At 33.2% G+C, this 18309-nt stretch overlaps 7 protein-coding genes and 1 long non-coding RNA gene across 12 annotated transcripts in view; 4 read left to right on the forward strand and 4 right to left on the reverse strand.

The window, feature by feature from the left end:
* The window catches only part of LOC108970730, a 4145-nt gene extending 2532 nt beyond the window's left edge, over nt 1–1613 (reverse strand). Inside the window, exons 1-3 of the mRNA XM_018936264.1 lie at nt 1315–1613; nt 168–952; nt 10–94 (exon numbers count right to left, since the gene is read on the reverse strand). Coding sequence (XP_018791809.1) covers nt 10–94; nt 168–941 — 859 coding nt within the window. The 5' untranslated portion in view covers nt 942–952; nt 1315–1613. The remainder of the gene's footprint in view (nt 1–9; nt 95–167; nt 953–1314) is intronic.
* A 572-nt stretch (nt 1614–2185) lies between these two features.
* LOC108970779 lies at nt 2186–2526 on the forward strand. Its single transcript, XR_001993502.1, has 2 exons — nt 2186–2284; nt 2419–2526. It is a non-coding gene; the product is annotated as an uncharacterized LOC108970779 (long non-coding RNA).
* An 89-nt stretch (nt 2527–2615) lies between these two features.
* On the forward strand, nt 2616–4047 carry LOC108970778 (ADP-ribosylation factor-like protein 6-interacting protein 6). 5 transcript variants are annotated; one of them, XM_018936348.1, is made up of 3 exons: nt 2616–2657; nt 3479–3698; nt 3764–4047. In XM_018936348.1, exons 1-3 carry the CDS (start codon nt 2642–2644, stop codon nt 3870–3872), a joined length of 345 nt encoding a protein of 114 aa, XP_018791893.1. In that variant the 5' UTR covers nt 2616–2641; the 3' UTR covers nt 3873–4047. The 5 variants fall into 5 exon arrangements, with proteins under 5 accessions (XP_018791893.1, XP_018791896.1, XP_018791892.1 ...); XM_018936351.1 differs by lacking the exon at nt 2616–2657 and adding an exon at nt 2665–2767; XM_018936347.1 differs by lacking the exon at nt 2616–2657 and adding an exon at nt 2782–3373 and having other exon boundaries at nt 3444–3698.
* On the reverse strand, nt 3949–5128 carry LOC108970777. Its single transcript, XM_018936346.1, has 4 exons — nt 5069–5128; nt 4519–5013; nt 4328–4453; nt 3949–4278 (listed from the first exon to the last, which is right to left on the reverse strand). Exons 1-4 carry the CDS (start codon nt 5079–5081, stop codon nt 4121–4123), a joined length of 792 nt encoding a protein of 263 aa, XP_018791891.1. The 5' UTR covers nt 5082–5128; the 3' UTR covers nt 3949–4120.
* A 105-nt stretch (nt 5129–5233) lies between these two features.
* LOC108970776 (exostosin-2) lies at nt 5234–7789 on the reverse strand. The gene is made up of 3 exons (XM_018936344.1): nt 6227–7789; nt 6006–6165; nt 5234–5942 (listed from the first exon to the last, which is right to left on the reverse strand). Exons 1-3 carry the CDS (start codon nt 7695–7697, stop codon nt 5441–5443), a joined length of 2133 nt encoding a protein of 710 aa, XP_018791889.1. The 5' UTR covers nt 7698–7789; the 3' UTR covers nt 5234–5440.
* Nucleotides 7790–8031: 242 nt separating this feature from the next.
* LOC108970781 (GTP-binding protein 128up) lies at nt 8032–9755 on the forward strand. Its single transcript, XM_018936353.1, has 6 exons — nt 8032–8235; nt 8357–8480; nt 8538–8713; nt 8777–9315; nt 9382–9504; nt 9563–9755. The coding sequence occupies exons 1-6, from the start codon at nt 8194–8196 to the stop codon at nt 9663–9665; spliced, it is 1107 nt and encodes a 368-aa protein (XP_018791898.1). The 5' UTR covers nt 8032–8193; the 3' UTR covers nt 9666–9755.
* A 712-nt stretch (nt 9756–10467) lies between these two features.
* LOC108970780 (sister chromatid cohesion protein PDS5 homolog B) lies at nt 10468–14928 on the reverse strand. Its single transcript, XM_018936352.1, has 13 exons — nt 14848–14928; nt 14408–14793; nt 14136–14343; nt 13915–14083; nt 13095–13836; nt 12773–13036; nt 12623–12716; nt 11732–12568; nt 11521–11657; nt 11369–11448; nt 11039–11310; nt 10627–10983; nt 10468–10560 (listed from the first exon to the last, which is right to left on the reverse strand). Exons 1-13 carry the CDS (start codon nt 14926–14928, stop codon nt 10468–10470), a joined length of 3720 nt encoding a protein of 1239 aa, XP_018791897.1.
* Nucleotides 14929–16156: 1228 nt separating this feature from the next.
* On the forward strand, nt 16157–18082 carry LOC108970775 (retinol dehydrogenase 12-like). Its single transcript, XM_018936343.1, has 6 exons — nt 16157–16377; nt 16435–16600; nt 17024–17121; nt 17183–17339; nt 17402–17661; nt 17719–18082. Exons 1-6 carry the CDS (start codon nt 16319–16321, stop codon nt 17957–17959), a joined length of 981 nt encoding a protein of 326 aa, XP_018791888.1. The 5' UTR covers nt 16157–16318; the 3' UTR covers nt 17960–18082.
* The last annotated feature ends 227 nt before the right edge of the window (nt 18083–18309 follow it).

Here is an 18309-nt window from a genome sequence, read left to right on the forward strand (position 1 = left end):
ATGATGTACCTTTTGAAGCTCGACGGTCTTGTTTATGAGTCTGAGCGTAAGATTGCAAGGAGCAACGTCGTAACCTTTTGTCGCCTTTGTTTTGCTGGAAAACATAAATAATTAAGTGACGCAAATGAGTTTATAACTCCTCCGTTATAGAACGTCTACAAACTTACCGATTTGTAATGCTGATTTATGTCTGAAGCGGCTTTTAAAAGCAAATATATAAACACCAATGCAAACATATAGAYGATGGGTTCTGCAGTGTTTGATTTTTTTGCCGTTGATTGATCTTTTTTATTATTATTGTTGATGACCGTGCTGTTACCATTCTTAACATTTTTATTATTGATTTGTGGCGCAATTTCGCTATTATCTTTATTAGTTTGTTGTAAATCAACTATTTCTCTATGCTTTGAYTCTTTCTGATCGTGGTTTTCACCATTCTCAACATTTAAATTTATTAAAACCGATTCTTCAGTTGGTTCACATTCAGTATCAATTTCCTTTAACTGGTTTTCTTTTTCGATAATCTCGTCTACCCAACGCAAGTCCTTTGTAAAAACTTCTAACTCAGTGCACAGGTCTTTGTATTCCAATAGCTTTTCAAGTATTTTTATTCGTTTAGTTGTTACCTCTGCTTGAATTTCTTGGTATTTTAAAGTATTGCCAAAATCGCTATTTTTCTCATCTTCTGGATTAGCATAATTCACGTATTTAAATTGAATTGCTGTTGTTGTTAAATACAATGTAAAAAATACAATAAATACACCTACTGGCACCACATGGCGTATATTGTTGTTTTTGTTAATGCTTATTTTAGCTGGTGAACTTGATCCTTTCATGCTAGCCTCATATAGTTTCACTTGTTCAGACACATGATGTCTGAACTCCTTTGAAAGATCTTTGTTTGTATCTTCACAATCCTTTAGTTCATCGAAAAATGGCATGACTTACAAACCTAAACAAGGAGAAATATCTCAAAAATATTTTCAAATACTCCCTAATTAACAATAAATTTGAAACTAAAAGAAGGAATATTTCGTAGAGAAACATTGAGAAAAAACCAAAATTTAATTCAATTTGCGATGGTGCATATCTGTATACATATGTATGTATGTATGTGTGTATGTATGTATATACATACATACATATATTTTTAATGCGCTTAAACAAATCGGTGTATACAAAGGTATTTGTGTGAAAAATCAATAAGGACTGCTTCTGGAAGTCTAATATCTTAAAATTAGCTGTAATTTCAAATTCCATTGTTTTATTATCTAATTATTTTCACTTAACATTGCAAATTTAAAATATACATACTTATATCCGAATAAATAATGGTATTGTAGTAGTTGTTGGTAAAAAAAATTTGTTAATAAAGTTTAATATATTTTTCTCTGCATTATTTAAACTTCACATTTAAATCACGCCAAACTTCATTTTTTAATTGTACTTTAACTTTTAATGTTTCGATATGTCTTTCCTTTTTATTTAAAATACTCAAATCATTTAAAAGCTTGGTCTTTGACAATAATTCGCGAATAGGTATGTATCTCCCAGCATGCCGTGTACAGTAATCTGCCTTTATTGCACTTCCGGACAACAGACACAACTTGACAATAAAGTCAATTTGGTGTGAATGTTCGCTTGGGGAATAGTGCATAACAGATTTAAATTACATATGTATGTATGTACAGCTTTTAGTGTTTTCTTTATTGTACTTGCAACAAGCAACATGTGGTATTTTATAAACTATATGTTGTACCAACCCCCAACAACATCATTTAAAACGAAGAAACAGTATTGCCTCTTCCAATTCTACCCATGTCTGAAAGTTAACTGAAGGGAAACCAACGTAACTTAATTAGTTTGAAATATTTTCATTTGAAATATTGAGACATACAACTATCCTATAATAGTTATATTGATCGCAAGGCTGCCTTTATATTATCAGAAATCACCATGCTAAGATTTATTTATTATGTACTTAGTATTGGAAGTTTACAACACTTTTCTAACGTCGTAATTTGTATGTGACGTCACTAATTGTCATTTTAGTTTATGAATATAGCACCTTGATTTGTAGAACAGCTAATGTATTAGATAGAGAGAATGCATTGTATTTTACTTGTTTTTTTCGTGTTTATTTTTGATTCTGGCAGTAATTAAAAAAATTTGTAAAATGTATACAAATGTTTAGTGGAGAATGCTTACAAAACATATGTACAATATACATAGTATATTAAGTCCGACAAAGAGTATAATCATTGCGCTTCATGCAAAAAAAAATGTTTGTAGAGAGAWTTTGTGTGCTGCGCTCTGTTCCAAAACAAATGTGGTGACGTCACAAACGATGATTCTATCGTTTGCTTTACTTTGAAATATCTATCATTTAGTGCACTAACAGATTCAAATTTATTTTAGCTGATACCAATAACGAAAGGAGAATCAACGTTGTCCATCGGACAAAACGTTTAGTAGTGAATAAAAAATAATTTTCAACTAGTTTTAAAATTTTAAGTGATAAGTGGCCAAATTGAAGTGAAAAATTTAAAATAATTGAAATTGGCAGCAGTTAGAAATTTTGCTTTTCTTAGCATTTGTGGATATAAATTTGTTAAAATATAAAGTTTGTTTATGATTTAAAATGGTTATAGTCGCAGGTATGTAATTTTCTTAACATTTCTGGCATTATTATCTGATCCAAGATCATTTCAACAGCCCTTTTTGGGACTATTGGCTTTATTTGAAAGCTTCCAACGTCTTTTGCAAGTTAACGACGTACACAGTATGTACGTATGTACATATGTATATAGCGGAATAAGTGTACATTCATCTACATACGTACATTAATAAATATTATTGATATATAAATAGCGAAGAGTTTCGATGATCTAACATATACCCCTATCATCAACGCTTCCTATTGAATATTAACCCAAGTACGTACATACATATGTACTCATCGGATGTCCATATGTGTTTAGTTATATTTGCAGAATATAATTAATCATTAATTTTGTTTTCACTCTCGCTGTAGAAACAAAGGTTATGCCGTCGGATAAGCTTGTGTTTTCAACAATTTAATACAGTTTACCCTTTCACCATATGTATGTATGTACCTACGTAGATATATTTTATGAACACTCAATCTTTAAAGAGTCGGAAATGTMTTTTACTAATACAGTTAATATACATATGTATGTATGTGCATATATACCATAAGTGGGAATATATAATTGCATTTACATATAATATATGTATGTACATATGCACTTTAGCGTAATTATTTTTCAACTAGCTTCGTATAGCTAGTAAGGTCATACCGGATTGGATAATATAGACAAAAATAATACGCATTAAGAATGACAAATAAAAAGTAAACCGATAACGTGTACAGGTTGACAAGACTCAAAATTATTATAATTTTTTTTTTTACTTTTTTCAAGCATATCCGTTCTTAATTATCATCTCATTTTCATAGAACACTTCGCCGAAACCCAGAGTATTTTTGACATCAACAGGATGGCGCAAATAGAAATGCAGRAGGTTTTTAAATGGGTGCATGAGCATCGGTTATATGCCACATTTAGTCCTATGATATGTGGCATTTGTTTAGCATTTTTTTCATATATGCTTGTGTATTTGGATAGCGACGTGCCAGGTTTAAATCCTCCTTCACCTTTTTCACCGGTAAAACAAACGTAAGTTAAAATATATATTTATTTACATTGATTTGKTATTCACTTGTATTTTATTTCATTTACAGATATCTTCGCGAACGACGCAGTGCTTTACATTTGGGTTATATAATGGCTTTAGCTTCTGGTTTAATATTCACTATCTTTTTGTATTGTGATTTGAGTAGTGTAAACTAGCTTGAAAATTATTCATGGATAGTACCTATTAAGAAAATATTACTAATGAATTAAAAAAAAATAAGTACAAATTATCTTAAGTATTCAAAAAAGTATTAGTATCCTTTAATACCTACAAATGCATAAGTGTACATATTTGTAGATGTCTAATCAAATATACCTGATTATTTTCATATATTTGATGTTATATTTGATGTTTAAAAAAATATATTTCACTATGTTTTAATATTATATGTTTGAAGAAAATTCTAATTTCCGCTCTGTAGCAACGCAAAGGAGGATACGTTTTGAATTCTGTTAAAGTACCGAATCGACTGCATATACTCTTTCTTTTCGATCCTGTTTATTTTGAACGTTTGTAGCCGATTTTCTCCAATAAATCGCCCAACGGCTCGTAAATAACAACCTAGGCAAAGAAACTATAGAAATGAGGTTTTGAATAATGGCAGACAAACCTGAATCGAATCCAACCAACGTAAAGTCATAATAAATACTTTGAAGTATTGGACCTCCTTCGAAATTTCGCAATAATAAGACATTTTCTCCTCTTTGTTTGCCAGTAATTATCTTTTTTAATTGCCCTAAGGAAATACGAATCCGCAAAAATAATACAATTTCAAAATCTAAATATTAGTTTTTTACAAACCGTAAACGTCCCATAAGGCATCCAATGTTGGGTACAATTTATGAATTTTTAAACAAAAGTCCACACGTCCCACTAGTGCTATTTTATTTCGCCCATTCTTGATTGAATTCGACTGCTCTTTCATTGGTAAATTTGCGCCTTTCACATCAAAGGACTCGTTGCGAAAGTCTTTAACAACCACGTCAATAGTTCTATTCAAACTCCCCTTTATTTGTACCGATGATGTGACTTTTGGTTTTGGAAGTGGTAGGAGGACAAATTCCGAATTTCGGTGTGCATTCGGTGTTGAGAATGTGGTATTAAATCGTCCTTCAGGTTGTGGGTTTGTAAAGAAGTCTTCATTGGATAACTTCATCTGTTTTAAAGGTTTGTCAATTGTGTAGCTTTTGTGTAAGAAGTTTTCAGCGGTTTCAAACTTTCCATGTAAAGCGGCCACAAATCGTTGACACGAGTTAGATGGTTTGGAACTAGGTTCCACCGAATACTTTCGATTACCTAATAACATGTACACATTTTACTCTAAATTTTGGCGAATTCTATGAATACTTACTGGAAGCATACATTTCCACTAATTTTATGCGACTTCCCTTCAATATCTACCGTTTAATAAAGTTCGTTTCCTTTTATCAGAAACGTTTATAACGGAATTTTAACAATTTACAGTAGGTATGWGTTATAACATTATTTGCCATTCCAAAATAACCTTGACCATTTCTTGTTTATTTAAATATTGCAATGTTTTTATTCATTCACAATATAAGCTCGTGAAATGCAACGTAATACATAATACACGTTACTTTCAAACCGTTCACTTAAACTTAATCGTTATTTTTACACACTATATAATTATATGGCATTCAAATATATTTTTTASCTAATATTATAAGTCGATGCTTAAAAAATTATATTTTTCGAGTATTATTTACAAATTCCCAACATCATTAAATCGCTTTAATTTCTCAGGGAAGTTATCTCTAAAGAGCACGGGATCTGCCCGAAATTCTACACTGCGCAACGGCATGCGACCGTAAATGCTAGAAAACTTGTCGATGCAAGCTGATCTTTCGCGCATGTGATTTAAATCAGCWGACAGCATTTCTGTATTAGTACATTCAGGACATTTAAATTTTTTCCGTGGTGTGACCTTTATCGGGGGCTTATTAGTAACGTTTGCAACAAGAAAATTCATAGCGATATCTTCGCAATTCATATGCTGGTCCACCCATTCTTTAATATTTCCAGGCATTGCATATGTGTACATATGACTCCAAAATTTATGATGAAAAGCGGCGCCAGTGAGAACCATTGAAATTTGGTTAGTCCATTCTGACTCGTAACGCCAATGCATCGATGCATTGTCCCACACATGAATTCGACTCGGAAATCCTACTATGCGATCTGGAAACTCTCGCCAAGCTTCGTATCTAAAAATTAAGCAAAATTAATTAAGTTTCGTTAATTATTCTTTAGGTGTCCCTAATGATTACCCGAAATCCAGTTCATCAGTGGTAAGCATATTAATGTCATCATCAATCGTTAAAATTGCTTCAGTTTCAATCTCATTGTAGGGATAAAAGCGGTTTGACAGCTTGTTTGCACGCGTTTGAATGACCTTTAGCGGTTTCGGAATTGTGGGAAATGAGGATACTGAAATGTAAGGCATCAATTAAGGTATATGACTTAAGATTTATTGAATACTATATATTACAATGTGGTGGCATCTTATTTTGATTATTCCAAATAACAAGTATGCTCTGAAGAGATGGTACCATAGCTAACTTTTGAATTAACGTGAAAAGGCTCTCAACTCGATCATATGTTAATATCACAGCGGTAAATCCTTGTGACTTGGGAGAAATGACGGGCAAAAATAGTGGGTTGAAAGTACTTCGATAATTATCATCTGGTTTATTCCAATCCATTATGCTACGAGCTCGATGAGGAAATATCCTATTTTCTAAAATTTCCAATGATGTAAGAGTTATGGTATTTAAATCTTTAAAATATCGATTGTACACCCAGCGGCCGTGACGTTGTAGCTCAAAAACTTTTGTATGCGATACTCTGCTCAACTTTTTAACTATAGAATGAATTTCTGCCTCACGAATACTTATTGAAAATAATGTCCAATCAAGAACGTCCTCAAACGGCAATATAAAATTATCAACAGCAATCAAGGGAATGCAGTTATAGGCTAATATTTCCATTAAATCGGATTTACCTGCGTTTACACTATGTGAATATAAACAGAAGGTTCCCTTTTCGTATGCCCGTGGATATTCAACACTTTTACCACGGCTGCTATTACAACGTAGCATATTTTTTGACGAATAATCTACATCATTTTTAACACATTTATCAAGCAGTAGCACTTCGCTTGGGTTATCGTCCACTAGTGAATGTATTTGTCTATGGTATTTTGGATACACGTTTGGTAAAATTATTACCAATAAATTTTTTCGAGGTAAATGTGTGGATTTTGGCGATAAATCTGACACATGTTGTTGTGCGGGACTATAGATAGGTAATGATAAATCAAATCCGTTCCGATAGCTCCACGAATCAAAACCTCCTCCAAGCATTATGGCACGATCAGTTTTCAAAGTACTCCCATCTGCCCGGGGTATCATATTAAATATAATATGATTCTCACCATTATCCCAATAATTTTGCATCGCTAGTGCTCGTTCCACTGCACGTGATTTAACTAAGTTACTATTCAAAGTATCAATGCTTGGCAGGAATAGGCAGGCTTCATTTGGGTTTGGCGTATAATATCGACTTCGTACAACCGTTTCGAGTATTTGGTAGTATTCTCGAGTAAGAATTGAGACTGCTTCCCCTTTTACCTCATCGATGTATTCTTGAAGGGGATATACGTAAACAGAAAGACGGTCGTGTCCTTTTTGTCCGCATTTGTATAAATTTATACAATCCCACATTCTACAACTGTCATCCCGGTTGCGTGCTTCCTCGCTGTCTTTTGATAACAAGATTTCACGTACATGACTAAGGTCCAAAGGAATTTTATTGTTGTTTCGTCCAGCTTCATTCTGTAAGTTAAATATATTGCACACGATGCAAACACCACATATAGTCAAAATCAATATAATTATATATGAAACTAAAGTTTGGAAACGTTCACTGCGATGATTGAAAACTGCTAGCAATTTCTTCATTCCTATCTTTTTGGTGGTCGCTAGAAGGATACCAATGTTTCCCACAGTGGCCACAAACTATAAGCTTCCTCCAAAACAAGCTTAGTGATGCCACTTGTTAGCACTACAACATAGAAAAATAAATCGATTATATCAAGTTTTCAGATATGGAAAAAAAGTAAAAATAAAATTATAAATATTCCACTTATTGTAAATTATTTTCTGTATTCTTCTTTTAGTAACAGGTTTATTTGGAGTATATTAATTGTTATTTCAATGTTAAACATTGTAAAAATATAATAAAACTTTACTTTCAAAGACTGGCAACATATAATGTTTTTAAACATTTCTAATTTTTGACATTTGACGTCTGCAACTTTTCATTCGACAAATCTCTTTAATGGAACTCCACTCGATTGTCCACGCGTTATTAAGGTTTTTTTGTCAACAAAAGCTTTATTATTGAAAACAATATTTCCAGTTTTTAATATAAAAGGTTTGAGGAAAGAACGGCAAAATGAGTACAATACTGGAAAAAATTGCTGCCATCGAATCCGAGGTAAAACTAAAATTCCAAGTGAAATAGCAAACTAAATAAAAACTAACCTTAACATTATATGCCGCCTACAAATGTATGGTATGTCTACCAATACCATGGAAAATTTGGGATAAAATCATAGATGGCACGCACCCAGAAGAACAAAGCGACATCGGCTCATTTGGGGCTTTTAAAGGCTAAGTTAGCAAAGCTGCGTCGTGAGTTAATATCCCCAAAGGGCGGTGGGGGTGGCGCCGGTGGCGATGGTGATAATATTAATTAGATACATGTATATAATTTCGGGTAAATTGATGGTTTTATAGGCTTTGAAGTTGCAAAAACTGGAGACGCTCGAGTTGGATTCGTGGGGTTCCCGTCAGTTGGAAAATCAACTTTGCTTTCTAATTTGGCAGGTGTTTACAGTGAAGTCGCAGCATATGAATTCACAACCCTAACCACGGTCCCTGGATGTATTAAATATAAGGGCGCAAAAATTCAAGTAACTCATTTAAATTCCATAAATTATTAAAAGTAATTCTTTTATCTTCTTCTTATTGTGCAGCTTTTGGATTTGCCTGGAATTATAGAAGGTGCGAAAGATGGCAAAGGTCGAGGCCGTCAAGTTATTGCGGTGGCTCGAACGTGTAATTTAATTTTTATGGTTCTTGATTGTCTTAAGCCTCTAGGGCATAAAAAACTACTTGAACATGAATTGGAAGGATTTGGTATTCGTTTGAACAAAAAACCTCCAAATATTTATTTCAAACGTAAAGATAAGGGAGGCGTCAATCTGAACAGCATGGTGCCGCAATCTGAGCTGGATGCTGATCTAGTTAAGACTATCCTATCTGAATATAAAATACATAATGCTGATATAACATTACGATATGATGCGACAAGTGATGATTTAATTGATGTTATTGAAGGAAACCGGATCTACATACCTTGTATTTACTTGCTGAATAAAATTGATCAAATATCCATTGAAGAACTGGACGTTATTTATAAGATCCCACATTGTGTGCCGATTTCGGCGCATCATCGATGGAATTTTGACGATTTGCTTGAAATGATGTGGGAATATCTCAAACTGGTTCGAATGTGAGTTATACTATTTTATGGATTGGAAAATCTTTTTTTAATTTACGAATTTGTTTCTTTTTACAGTTATACTAAACCTAAGGGTCAACTTCCGGACTATAATTCCCCTATTGTCCTACATAATGAACGCACAAGTATACAAGATTTTTGTAATAAGCTGCATCGTTCAATTGCRAAGGAATTCAAATAGTAAGTATTTCCTATTTCAAATAATTGGTTCTAATTAAAAAAAAATTTAATTTATTAGCGCTTTAGTTTGGGGTTCTTCTGTTAAACATCAACCACAAAAGGTTGGCATTGAGCATATTCTTAACGATGAAGATGTCGTGCAAATTGTGAAAAAGGTTTAAAAGTCTAACTGCTGTTATATATGAATTATGCGATTGTCAAAAGTTTTAAAATGAAATAAAAATGTAATTTTTTCTTCAAAAAATATTAATMGATTAAAGCAGTTATTTAATAAATTTTCGTCAGAAATACGATACACCTTTGGGAGATAATAAAGCCAAACATTATTTTTAAATATATTATATTCAATCCAGTTTTCTCGTTTCGTATGTTTGCATGCATATTTATATGTGATTTTAGAGGCATATATGTTATACATAAATACTTAATTGCTAACTAAATTAATTACTTTTCTTGTTTTATATTATTGTATATAAACGAAACAATTTCTTTTTATTACTATGTTCTTTGTGTAATTGTAATAATGAGGAGGCATAACAATAAATCTGGGATTACAAGAAGCTTGGCTGAATAGCAATCAAATCCATAACATCGGCCAAGACTCCCAGTTATACATATTCAAAAAAATAAAAGAAAAACATACACACAAACATTAGACTCGGCCAGAGAGTTTAAATCTGCTGTTTTGAGCGCCAGATGTAGAAGTAACAGGAAAAGCGTGTCTAACAATAAAAAAAAWAAAAATAAAAATTCACCTACTAGTAAGGATTTAATAGGGCTTCTTTATCGTTTTAAAAATGTACAAATTTCCGTTACCAAATGTAACGAATAGGTGTGTGTGTATTTAATTATGTTGTTACGATTCCCTGCATAGTACGTATGATTTCTCCAAGGCGCTTTGCCGGTTTAGGAGGGATGTAAATATGGACGTCTGGTTACTTTGACCACGCCATTATACAGATTTTATGAAACGGTTCTTCCTGCCCGCAATGGACCGCGCGTTCGCTTGGCTGGTGGCTCAGCCATACTACCATCGTCGTAYGTGACAGCGTTATCCTAAGAATAAAAATACAAATTGTAATAGATATTGCTTTAGTTTATCCTATTCCTCGGTTTACTCACTTGTGCATTGGTTGGCGAGTTTTCATTGCTCGGCAGATGATCAGTTGTTCGTTTATCGCCAACTAAACGCAATGTAAGATTCGCACTGCTGGCAGCCGAAGTATTGATTTTTTTAACGACCGGTGCTGAGRCTGCTGTTGATGAGGTTAACTTTGATGCCGCAGATATTGGACCTGACGCTAATGTGTAAGTGTCTAAAGGTATGTATACCTTTGTATTGTTATCCGGTTTATCCAAAGGTTTATAATACATTTCTGGTAAGGCTATTGTTACAGGAAAAGAGTTTGAAGATGTGCTGCCATCGCCTATTTTCGAGTTGATTATGTACAGTGCTAGATCACATGCTGCCCACATTTTCTATATTAAGAAAAAAATATAAATAATTTTAAGAAATAACTATCTTTTCACTTACTAAGTTATATGAATTATCTTCTGCATTCGGTGTCGTATCCTGGTGGTTTTTCATCATCTGTATCAGATTCACATAGAAGCTGTAAGAGAACGCTTCACGCTTCGACATAAGCGGTTCAATAATAAAGCGCAAACATTTCTCCACTTGTTTCAGCTGTACACGATCTTCGTAGTCGGTGAAGGCTGGGTCATGTGCTAAAACGGGTATCGCAAACGCTAACATGAAATCAGGYAACAGGTAAGCGGTTTGCGCATCATTTTTGCTCTCAGTCGCTATAAATTAAATTTGTTTTAATAATACTTTTGTGATAAATTACTACGAGCTACTTACACATTGTCGCTATTGTYTTGATATATTCACGCCTTTTGTTGACGTCCATTTCCACATAGTTCCGAATGACCTCAGATTGTCTATAAATAAGCAACCAGATAATATTAAAAATTCGTATCCCAAAGAAATGAATGAGGTTAATGTGGGCGCACCTTTTTTCAGTTTCACGACCAACTAGAACATAATATCCCATAAAATCGAGTGGTAAGCATTTATTGGGTAATCCTTTGCCCAATCCTTTATGTAACTTCTGAGCGAATATATCGCGCACCTCAGACACAGGATCACACTGCAAGAACGCAAAAGGGATAAACATGCATGACGCAAAAGTATCTATTTAGATATATATTCAATGGTTCTCACCATGACTTGCGATAAATTGAAATATTGTTCCGCATTGTATTGATCTCCAACTCCTTTTTGCTCACAAATCTTCAGCATAGCACAAGCAGCACTAAGCCTTAGCCATGATTTTTCAGCGGGACACAAGCGATTCTGTTCCAACAAATCACCACGCTGATTTATGAAAGCGATCAGCATACGAAATGTTTTCTGTGCTGCATGTTCATCTGAACGCAAACCGATTAGCCAACGTGCCATTGTTTTAAGAGCGTCCAATTTGCAAAGTGTGTCAGCAGGCAACATTTCTTTACTACACCAGTCACCAACCGGCAAGTCGCAGTCCCGTGTCTCGGAAACGCCTTGAATCAGTAACTCCTTGACAACACGTCGTGCAATCATATTTTTGACTGGTGTCAGAAAGGCTTGTGGCATATGGTAGGCAATATGTCCCAGCGTACAAATTTTCGTGTGTTGATATGGATCTTGTGGAGAGAGTGTAACACGTAAAGATTCAATGATTTCATTAAATATTGGATGAATTATAGGCGTTTTTGATGCAGGATTGATAGAATCAGCACCAGCGCTTCCGGCCATTTGTGTTTGCACGTTAACAAATATGCAACGCACTGCGTGTTTGGCCTGCTTTACCGTTCCTGTTAATGCAAAGTCTTTGCAAATTGAAGCCAGTGCTTCCAAAACAGTTGGATTAATGTCACATAAGGGTTGATACCGGCCTAGATGTACGAGAGCCTTCAGTATAAGAGGTGCAGCGTAATCCTCCTCGTGACTTAATAAGGCGATCATGTGTCCTAAGGTTTCATCGGTGAAAAAATGCGCAGAAAATATATACGAAAGCATCTACATGAAAGAAAGGTTAGGCAACAACTAGGATAAAATAGTCATTAATCTTACACATAAGAATTTAAGACCACGTTCACCGGCTTCCTCACTGGGTACACCCATTTCTTCTACAATTTTGCCACGTTGCATGCATTGGTCAACAAGGCTGCAAAAAAAATTATCAATAATTTCCAAATTGCCTCATATAAACTATGATCTTACCTTATTAAAATACCGATTGATTCCTTATCTACCATGACTGACGCAATTCGTTCAATCAACATTTTGACGGTATTGTAATATAAGTTCGCCGCCATTGGATTTCCAAGTTTCTTTAGAAGCAGTGACATAGTGTCAGCACATTCTTTGCAAGACACATCCCGCTTTAAAATTATCTCCATATAACGCAGTAAAGATGCATCTTTGCGCATATTGACGCTGAATTTCGCTATAAATTCAGTCGCTTTAAGAGGATCTGGCAGTAACCTATATATACATTATGTTTATTAATATTTGCTATTAATTTTATTATGTGACAACTTACTTGCAAATTATGGCTTGTTTAACGTTAAGTTGGTTTTGCATTTTTTGTGTAAGTTCTTTGGTGTGATGCATTTTTACCCAATCACTAACGGTTTTTCGTGTTTTCATTTGATTTTTTTGAATTTCCATAAACGCTTTCATAGCATTATCATCGAGTGTACCCAGAAGGAGGTATAACTTCTTCATTCTTTCCTCTGAAGGCAATTTGTACGGTACGAGGCAGGTGATAAGTAAACGTTCAACGAGGAGCCGATCCTCTATTCCGGGCATATAATAACCATGTAATATTTTATTTTTTATCCAACTTACAGATTCCTTTAAGTCAAGCGATAGGTCATTGGGTTCACACAAAACCCTTTTGTAAATAAATGCCAGACCATTCATAGCTTCTTTACGGATTTTAAATTTTTTATCCAGCGTGCGTTCTCGTACAATATGCAATAGATCCTGTGATTCACATACTATATTAAATTCCCTTTTGGCCGTCGCAACAATGGCCATAACCACTTCATAGCGGACTGTTTCATCGGAATCATGTTGACGGGCGTGTAAACAATCGGTTATTTCTTTTCGCAAATGTGGATGATTTAATAGAAAATGCATTGAAGATTGTACACACTTAACACGTATCGCTGCAGCAATGTCGCAAAAACGACCCAAAAGCATTCGCAATAATGAGGTATGTTTTTTTGAGAGCTGTGAGTCCTTTTCGGAAAACATTCGAGCTAATAAAGATACCGCCTCTGCATTGGAATAAAACAAAAATTCATAAATTCACTATTCAAAGTAGAAAAAAAAAATATTAGAAGAAAATTCCTTACTCATCCTCTCTATTTCAGTTGTAGACTTTAGTTTGCATTCCAATTGTGGCAGCACAGAGCACATCAGATTCGGACTAATTTGATATAGTTCGTAGATGAGATCATACATTTTTGCTGTAACCGCAATATTTTTATCAATTTTACCCAATATAAGGACTTGATTAAAAAACTAGAAAAAAAATTGATTATTTTCAATATACAATATAATATAGTTAACATACAATTTTTATGATGGGTTCCAATGCGTAACTTGTCTTTTGAATCAATTGCTCCGCTAAATGATAGGCGTGAATGTTAGCAGATTTTTGAGGCTCTACAATGTTAATCAAGATTAAATCTAATAATGGTGTAGTTAAATTGTCAGCTTCCGTAATAAGAGGACTCATGATATCAATCATGAAATTTTTTACTTTGGTGCTGTGATCATCGCTAAAATACAATTGTACATTAATTTCATTCAATGAAGTAATATTTTTAAAATGTGGACACTTACTTAATAATTCTAAACATCATAGCAAAGAGTTGACAGAAAATTTTTTGGCAATCTTCAATTTCAAAGCACATATTGAAAGATTTTACGAAGGCTAAATTTTCAAGCAGGTAAAAATATCTTTTGAAAGACGCATCTTTTGGATCTTTGAGACCGTTAAGCTGTTTAATGAAAAACATAAATATAGCTTTGATTTGGTCCTGGTCTTTATAAGGTGCCTCGGGGGCAAAAACCCGCAATATATCAGCAATGCAACATGCCACTAAAAGTTGAACATCGCGCGATGAATGTTGTAGAAAATATTCATCTACCAGCATCAGTGCTAATTGTATATAATCAGGAACGTGTTTTTCATCTTGGCCCATAGCTTGTAACGCATGAGCTAGAGTCTAGAAATTAAAGTAATGAAATCAAAGCGTTTTTTGTAGCATTTAATCTCTTACCTTAAGTCTGCGGATAAGCTCGTCCGTCCCTAAATCCTCAGTCAGCGGCCGACAACCTGAGGGATATTTTACGTCCGTCATATTTGTTTATGAAAATATGCCGATTTATTTGTTTAAAAGCGGACAATTTTTGTAATTTTTTACGAATACTTCGAAGACTGTATGAGAAAAAAGATATGTACTGTTTAATAAAATGTTATTAACTCAGGATTGCATTTATTCACATATTAATTATTATTGTTAGAACGCAACGCTATATGCGCAAAACATACAGGGAATGAAAATGAAAAGAAAAACTTAGTAAATGTAAATATCGCGAGTTATTCAGGATAACAGAGTTGCCGAGTTCCTAAATATTTATTATTTTTGTTGATAGTTTAAGCATATATTTTTCAAACTATTTATTGCAGAACCCATAAAACTGGATATAACTATTTCTTATCTATATATGGATCGAGGAGGCACAAATTACATTTTTAATTATAATCAAAGTTTTCATACCAAACAATACCCCAATCAAGTTTTTATATTTTGCAATGGCATCACTGGATAATGTATAAAAATATCTGTAATTCTGCTTAACAATCTTAGGACTTCTGCGAATGCTTTTACATATTTACACAATTTAAATATATTGTTAACAATTTATTTTTCACTTAGAGCTACTTCATATACCGGCTCGTTCTCATATATTTCTCGACTTTTGCATTTTCTTATCGTCTTAACAGTTCACATCAGCGATAGTTGCCGCTGTGGCTGTCACTACCCCCGATACACAATAAAAAACATATTTTATTCTTACATATTTACTTAATAAATATTACGCTCTGTAGTAGACATCGAACGCTCACTTTTCTTGTTTTTTTTACGAAATCTGCATATTTTTGCATAAATTCTTAATAGATTTTCGCGCAATTACTTCACAATATTTTTACGCTATTCTTTCCGTGTGTGCTTCTTCTTTAACCGAATGTAAAACCGAACGCCATCTTTTGAGGCGTCGCTATTGCTCAAACTTCCGTTGTAGATGGCGCTTCTGTCAAACTAGTTCAAGTTTTACCTCCAGGTGGCACTATCATCAAAAAGCAACTTCAGTATTATTGAATATTCAGCGCTGATTTCAAATATAATTTATAATTATAATGTAATCGTAAAATAAAGAAGAGAAATATTTTACTATTCCGTGTGAATCATTTGAAAACAATAATTTCATGTGTTGGTCTCATTAGCATTTTTATGAAAGAGTATTTTTATGAATAACTTTATATCCATGAACGTTTGTGCAACTCTGGCATTGCTTTATCTCGTTTAGCTATTAACAATCATTTTTATGTCTGGAATAAAATTCAGAATCATCCATTAAAGAATTTATTTTTATTCTGCGACGCATATTAAAAAAAAAAAATAAACTGTTGTGAAATTTTTATTGTATCTGATTGTTATAATTGCGTACAAATATTATTAAAATATAATGGAGCAAATACCATATACTTGGTTATTTATTGCAGCCGGTGCGATTTGGTTTATCAGGTATTCCATAATTTGATATATTTAATACTATGAATGACCACAGCACATTTTTAACAGATTGTATATGCAAGGAGGCAAATATCGGAAGAGTACCACCGCAATGGGGAAAGTGGTAATTATAACAGGAGCAAACACAGGCATTGGAAAAGAGACTGCTCGCGAACTTGCTAAGCGTGGAGCTACTATCTATATGGCTTGTCGTGATATGGAAAAATGTGAAAAGGTGAATATTACTACGATTAAACAAATTATTTCCATTTGAATTCTAATTGTTATAATGTTACACTATGTGACTCTTTTTCGAAATTGGAATTCGGAATCGAAATATTTGCCTTCGAATTTCAAAATTGAGCTTATTGAAAATATTATTATTAGTTATAGTATGTAAGTTCATTACAAGGTCAATTAATGGGCATCTTATATGTATAACTCTTATTTCAATGAGGTACTACACTTTTTGGTCGAACTTATGTGACAGGTGCTACAAAGTTTCAAAAACGGAATTTCGGAAAAATTAAGAATGAATTTATTTTAAGACATCATTTAAATAAAAAGAAACCGTAAATTAAAACAATTGCCCCAATACTAATCTGAGTGTTATACCAAGTTATTAGTACATAGGTGCATATAATGTTTCGTATTTCAGGCACGGCAAGAACTCATCAAAGATACTTGTAACAAAAACATTTTCGGCATGAAACTTGATTTGGCTTCCCTAAAATCAATTAAGGATTTTGTTGATAAGTACATATGTATAATTTATTTTACCTGACATAAACTAGTAAATTGAAAACTAAATTATTAGCTTTAAAAAAATTGAGTCGAGATTGGATATTTTGATAAATAATGCTGGAATTATGCACTGTCCTCGTATGGTAACTCAAGATGGTTTCGAAATGCAGATTGGTGTCAACCACTTAGGACATTTCTATTTAACTAATTTGCTTCTTGATCTTCTAAAGGTATTTATTGTGCAATTATTAGTAAAAAATTTTATTCATAGCTATATATATTGATTCTAAAGAAATCAGCACCCAGTCGGATTGTAGTTCTATCAAGCTTAGCGCATAAATTTGGACCCTTTAAAAAAAATGATTTTCTTAGTGAACATTCATACAGTCCTTCAAAAGTTTATTCACACAGTAAAATTGCTAACATTTTATTTGCACATGAATTAGCTAAGCGATTACAGGGTACAAAAGTAACTATAAATTCATTACATCCCGGTGTAGTTGAATCTGAATTAATGAGACATCATACTATTATTAATAACGCAGTTTTTCGGTATGTATAATATTTTTTTTAACGTTTACTAAAATAAATTTAATATTTTTTATAAAGACCTGTTGCAACCGTTTTGAAATGGCCGTTTTTCAAAACCACATCTAATGGAGCGCAAACTACAATATACGCTGCCTTGGATCCAGACTTGGAATTAGTTAGCGGAGCTTATTTTGCTGATTGTCAACCGAAAAAAACTACGACAGTTGCACGAGATGACAATTTGGCTAAATGGCTGTGGGATGAGAGTGAGCGTCTAATCAATTTGAAGTTGATACAGTTGGGTATAAATGAAAACTAGTATTGATAAAATGTGCAAAATTTTGAACGATTTCTTTGTGATTTAAAAATCAATCTTTACCCCAAGCCTTATGTGCAAAACAAGAACTTATAATAAATAAATATTTACAAATACATACATATATGCTAAATTCTTTATTATTAGTTTAATCTTTTTTCGAAATAGACTTGTTTCAAAGGAAATGGGGGACCAAAACCTAAAAATGATGTGAAATCTACTTTAGGTTTTTTCCAATTTTTTAAGAGAGTTTCCTTTTACATATAAATTTTTTTCTATTTTACAATAATTTTAAATTATTCACTGCTAATTATATAACAATACCCCGGATTATTTTATGCTCTGTAGTCCTC

This window comes from Bactrocera latifrons, unplaced genomic scaffold (genome assembly GCF_001853355.1).
Source record: "Bactrocera latifrons isolate USDA-ARS-PBARC rearing strain unplaced genomic scaffold, ASM185335v1 scaffold_31, whole genome shotgun sequence".
Classification (NCBI taxonomy): domain Eukaryota; kingdom Metazoa; phylum Arthropoda; class Insecta; order Diptera; family Tephritidae; genus Bactrocera; species Bactrocera latifrons.

What these genes read in the sequence shown, in the direction of transcription:
- LOC108970777 (XM_018936346.1), bottom strand. An exon ending in TGCCTTATGGGACGTTTACG is followed by an intron (nt 4,454 to 4,518) that starts GTTTGTAAAAAA and finishes GTATTTCCTTAG; the next exon opens with GGCAATTAAAAAAGATAATT. An exon ending in GTTGGTTGGATTCGATTCAG is followed by an intron (nt 4,279 to 4,327) that starts GTTTGTCTGCCA and finishes TTCTTTGCCTAG; the next exon opens with GTTGTTATTTACGAGCCGTT.
- LOC108970775 (XM_018936343.1), top strand. Translation starts at nt 16,319, where the DNA reads ATGGAGCAAATACCATATACTTGGTTATTTATTGCAGCCGGTGCGATT. An exon ending in TGCTTCTTGATCTTCTAAAG is followed by an intron (nt 17,340 to 17,401) that starts GTATTTATTGTG and finishes TTGATTCTAAAG; the next exon opens with AAATCAGCACCCAGTCGGAT. An exon ending in ATTAATAACGCAGTTTTTCG is followed by an intron (nt 17,662 to 17,718) that starts GTATGTATAATA and finishes TTTTTTATAAAG; the next exon opens with ACCTGTTGCAACCGTTTTGA.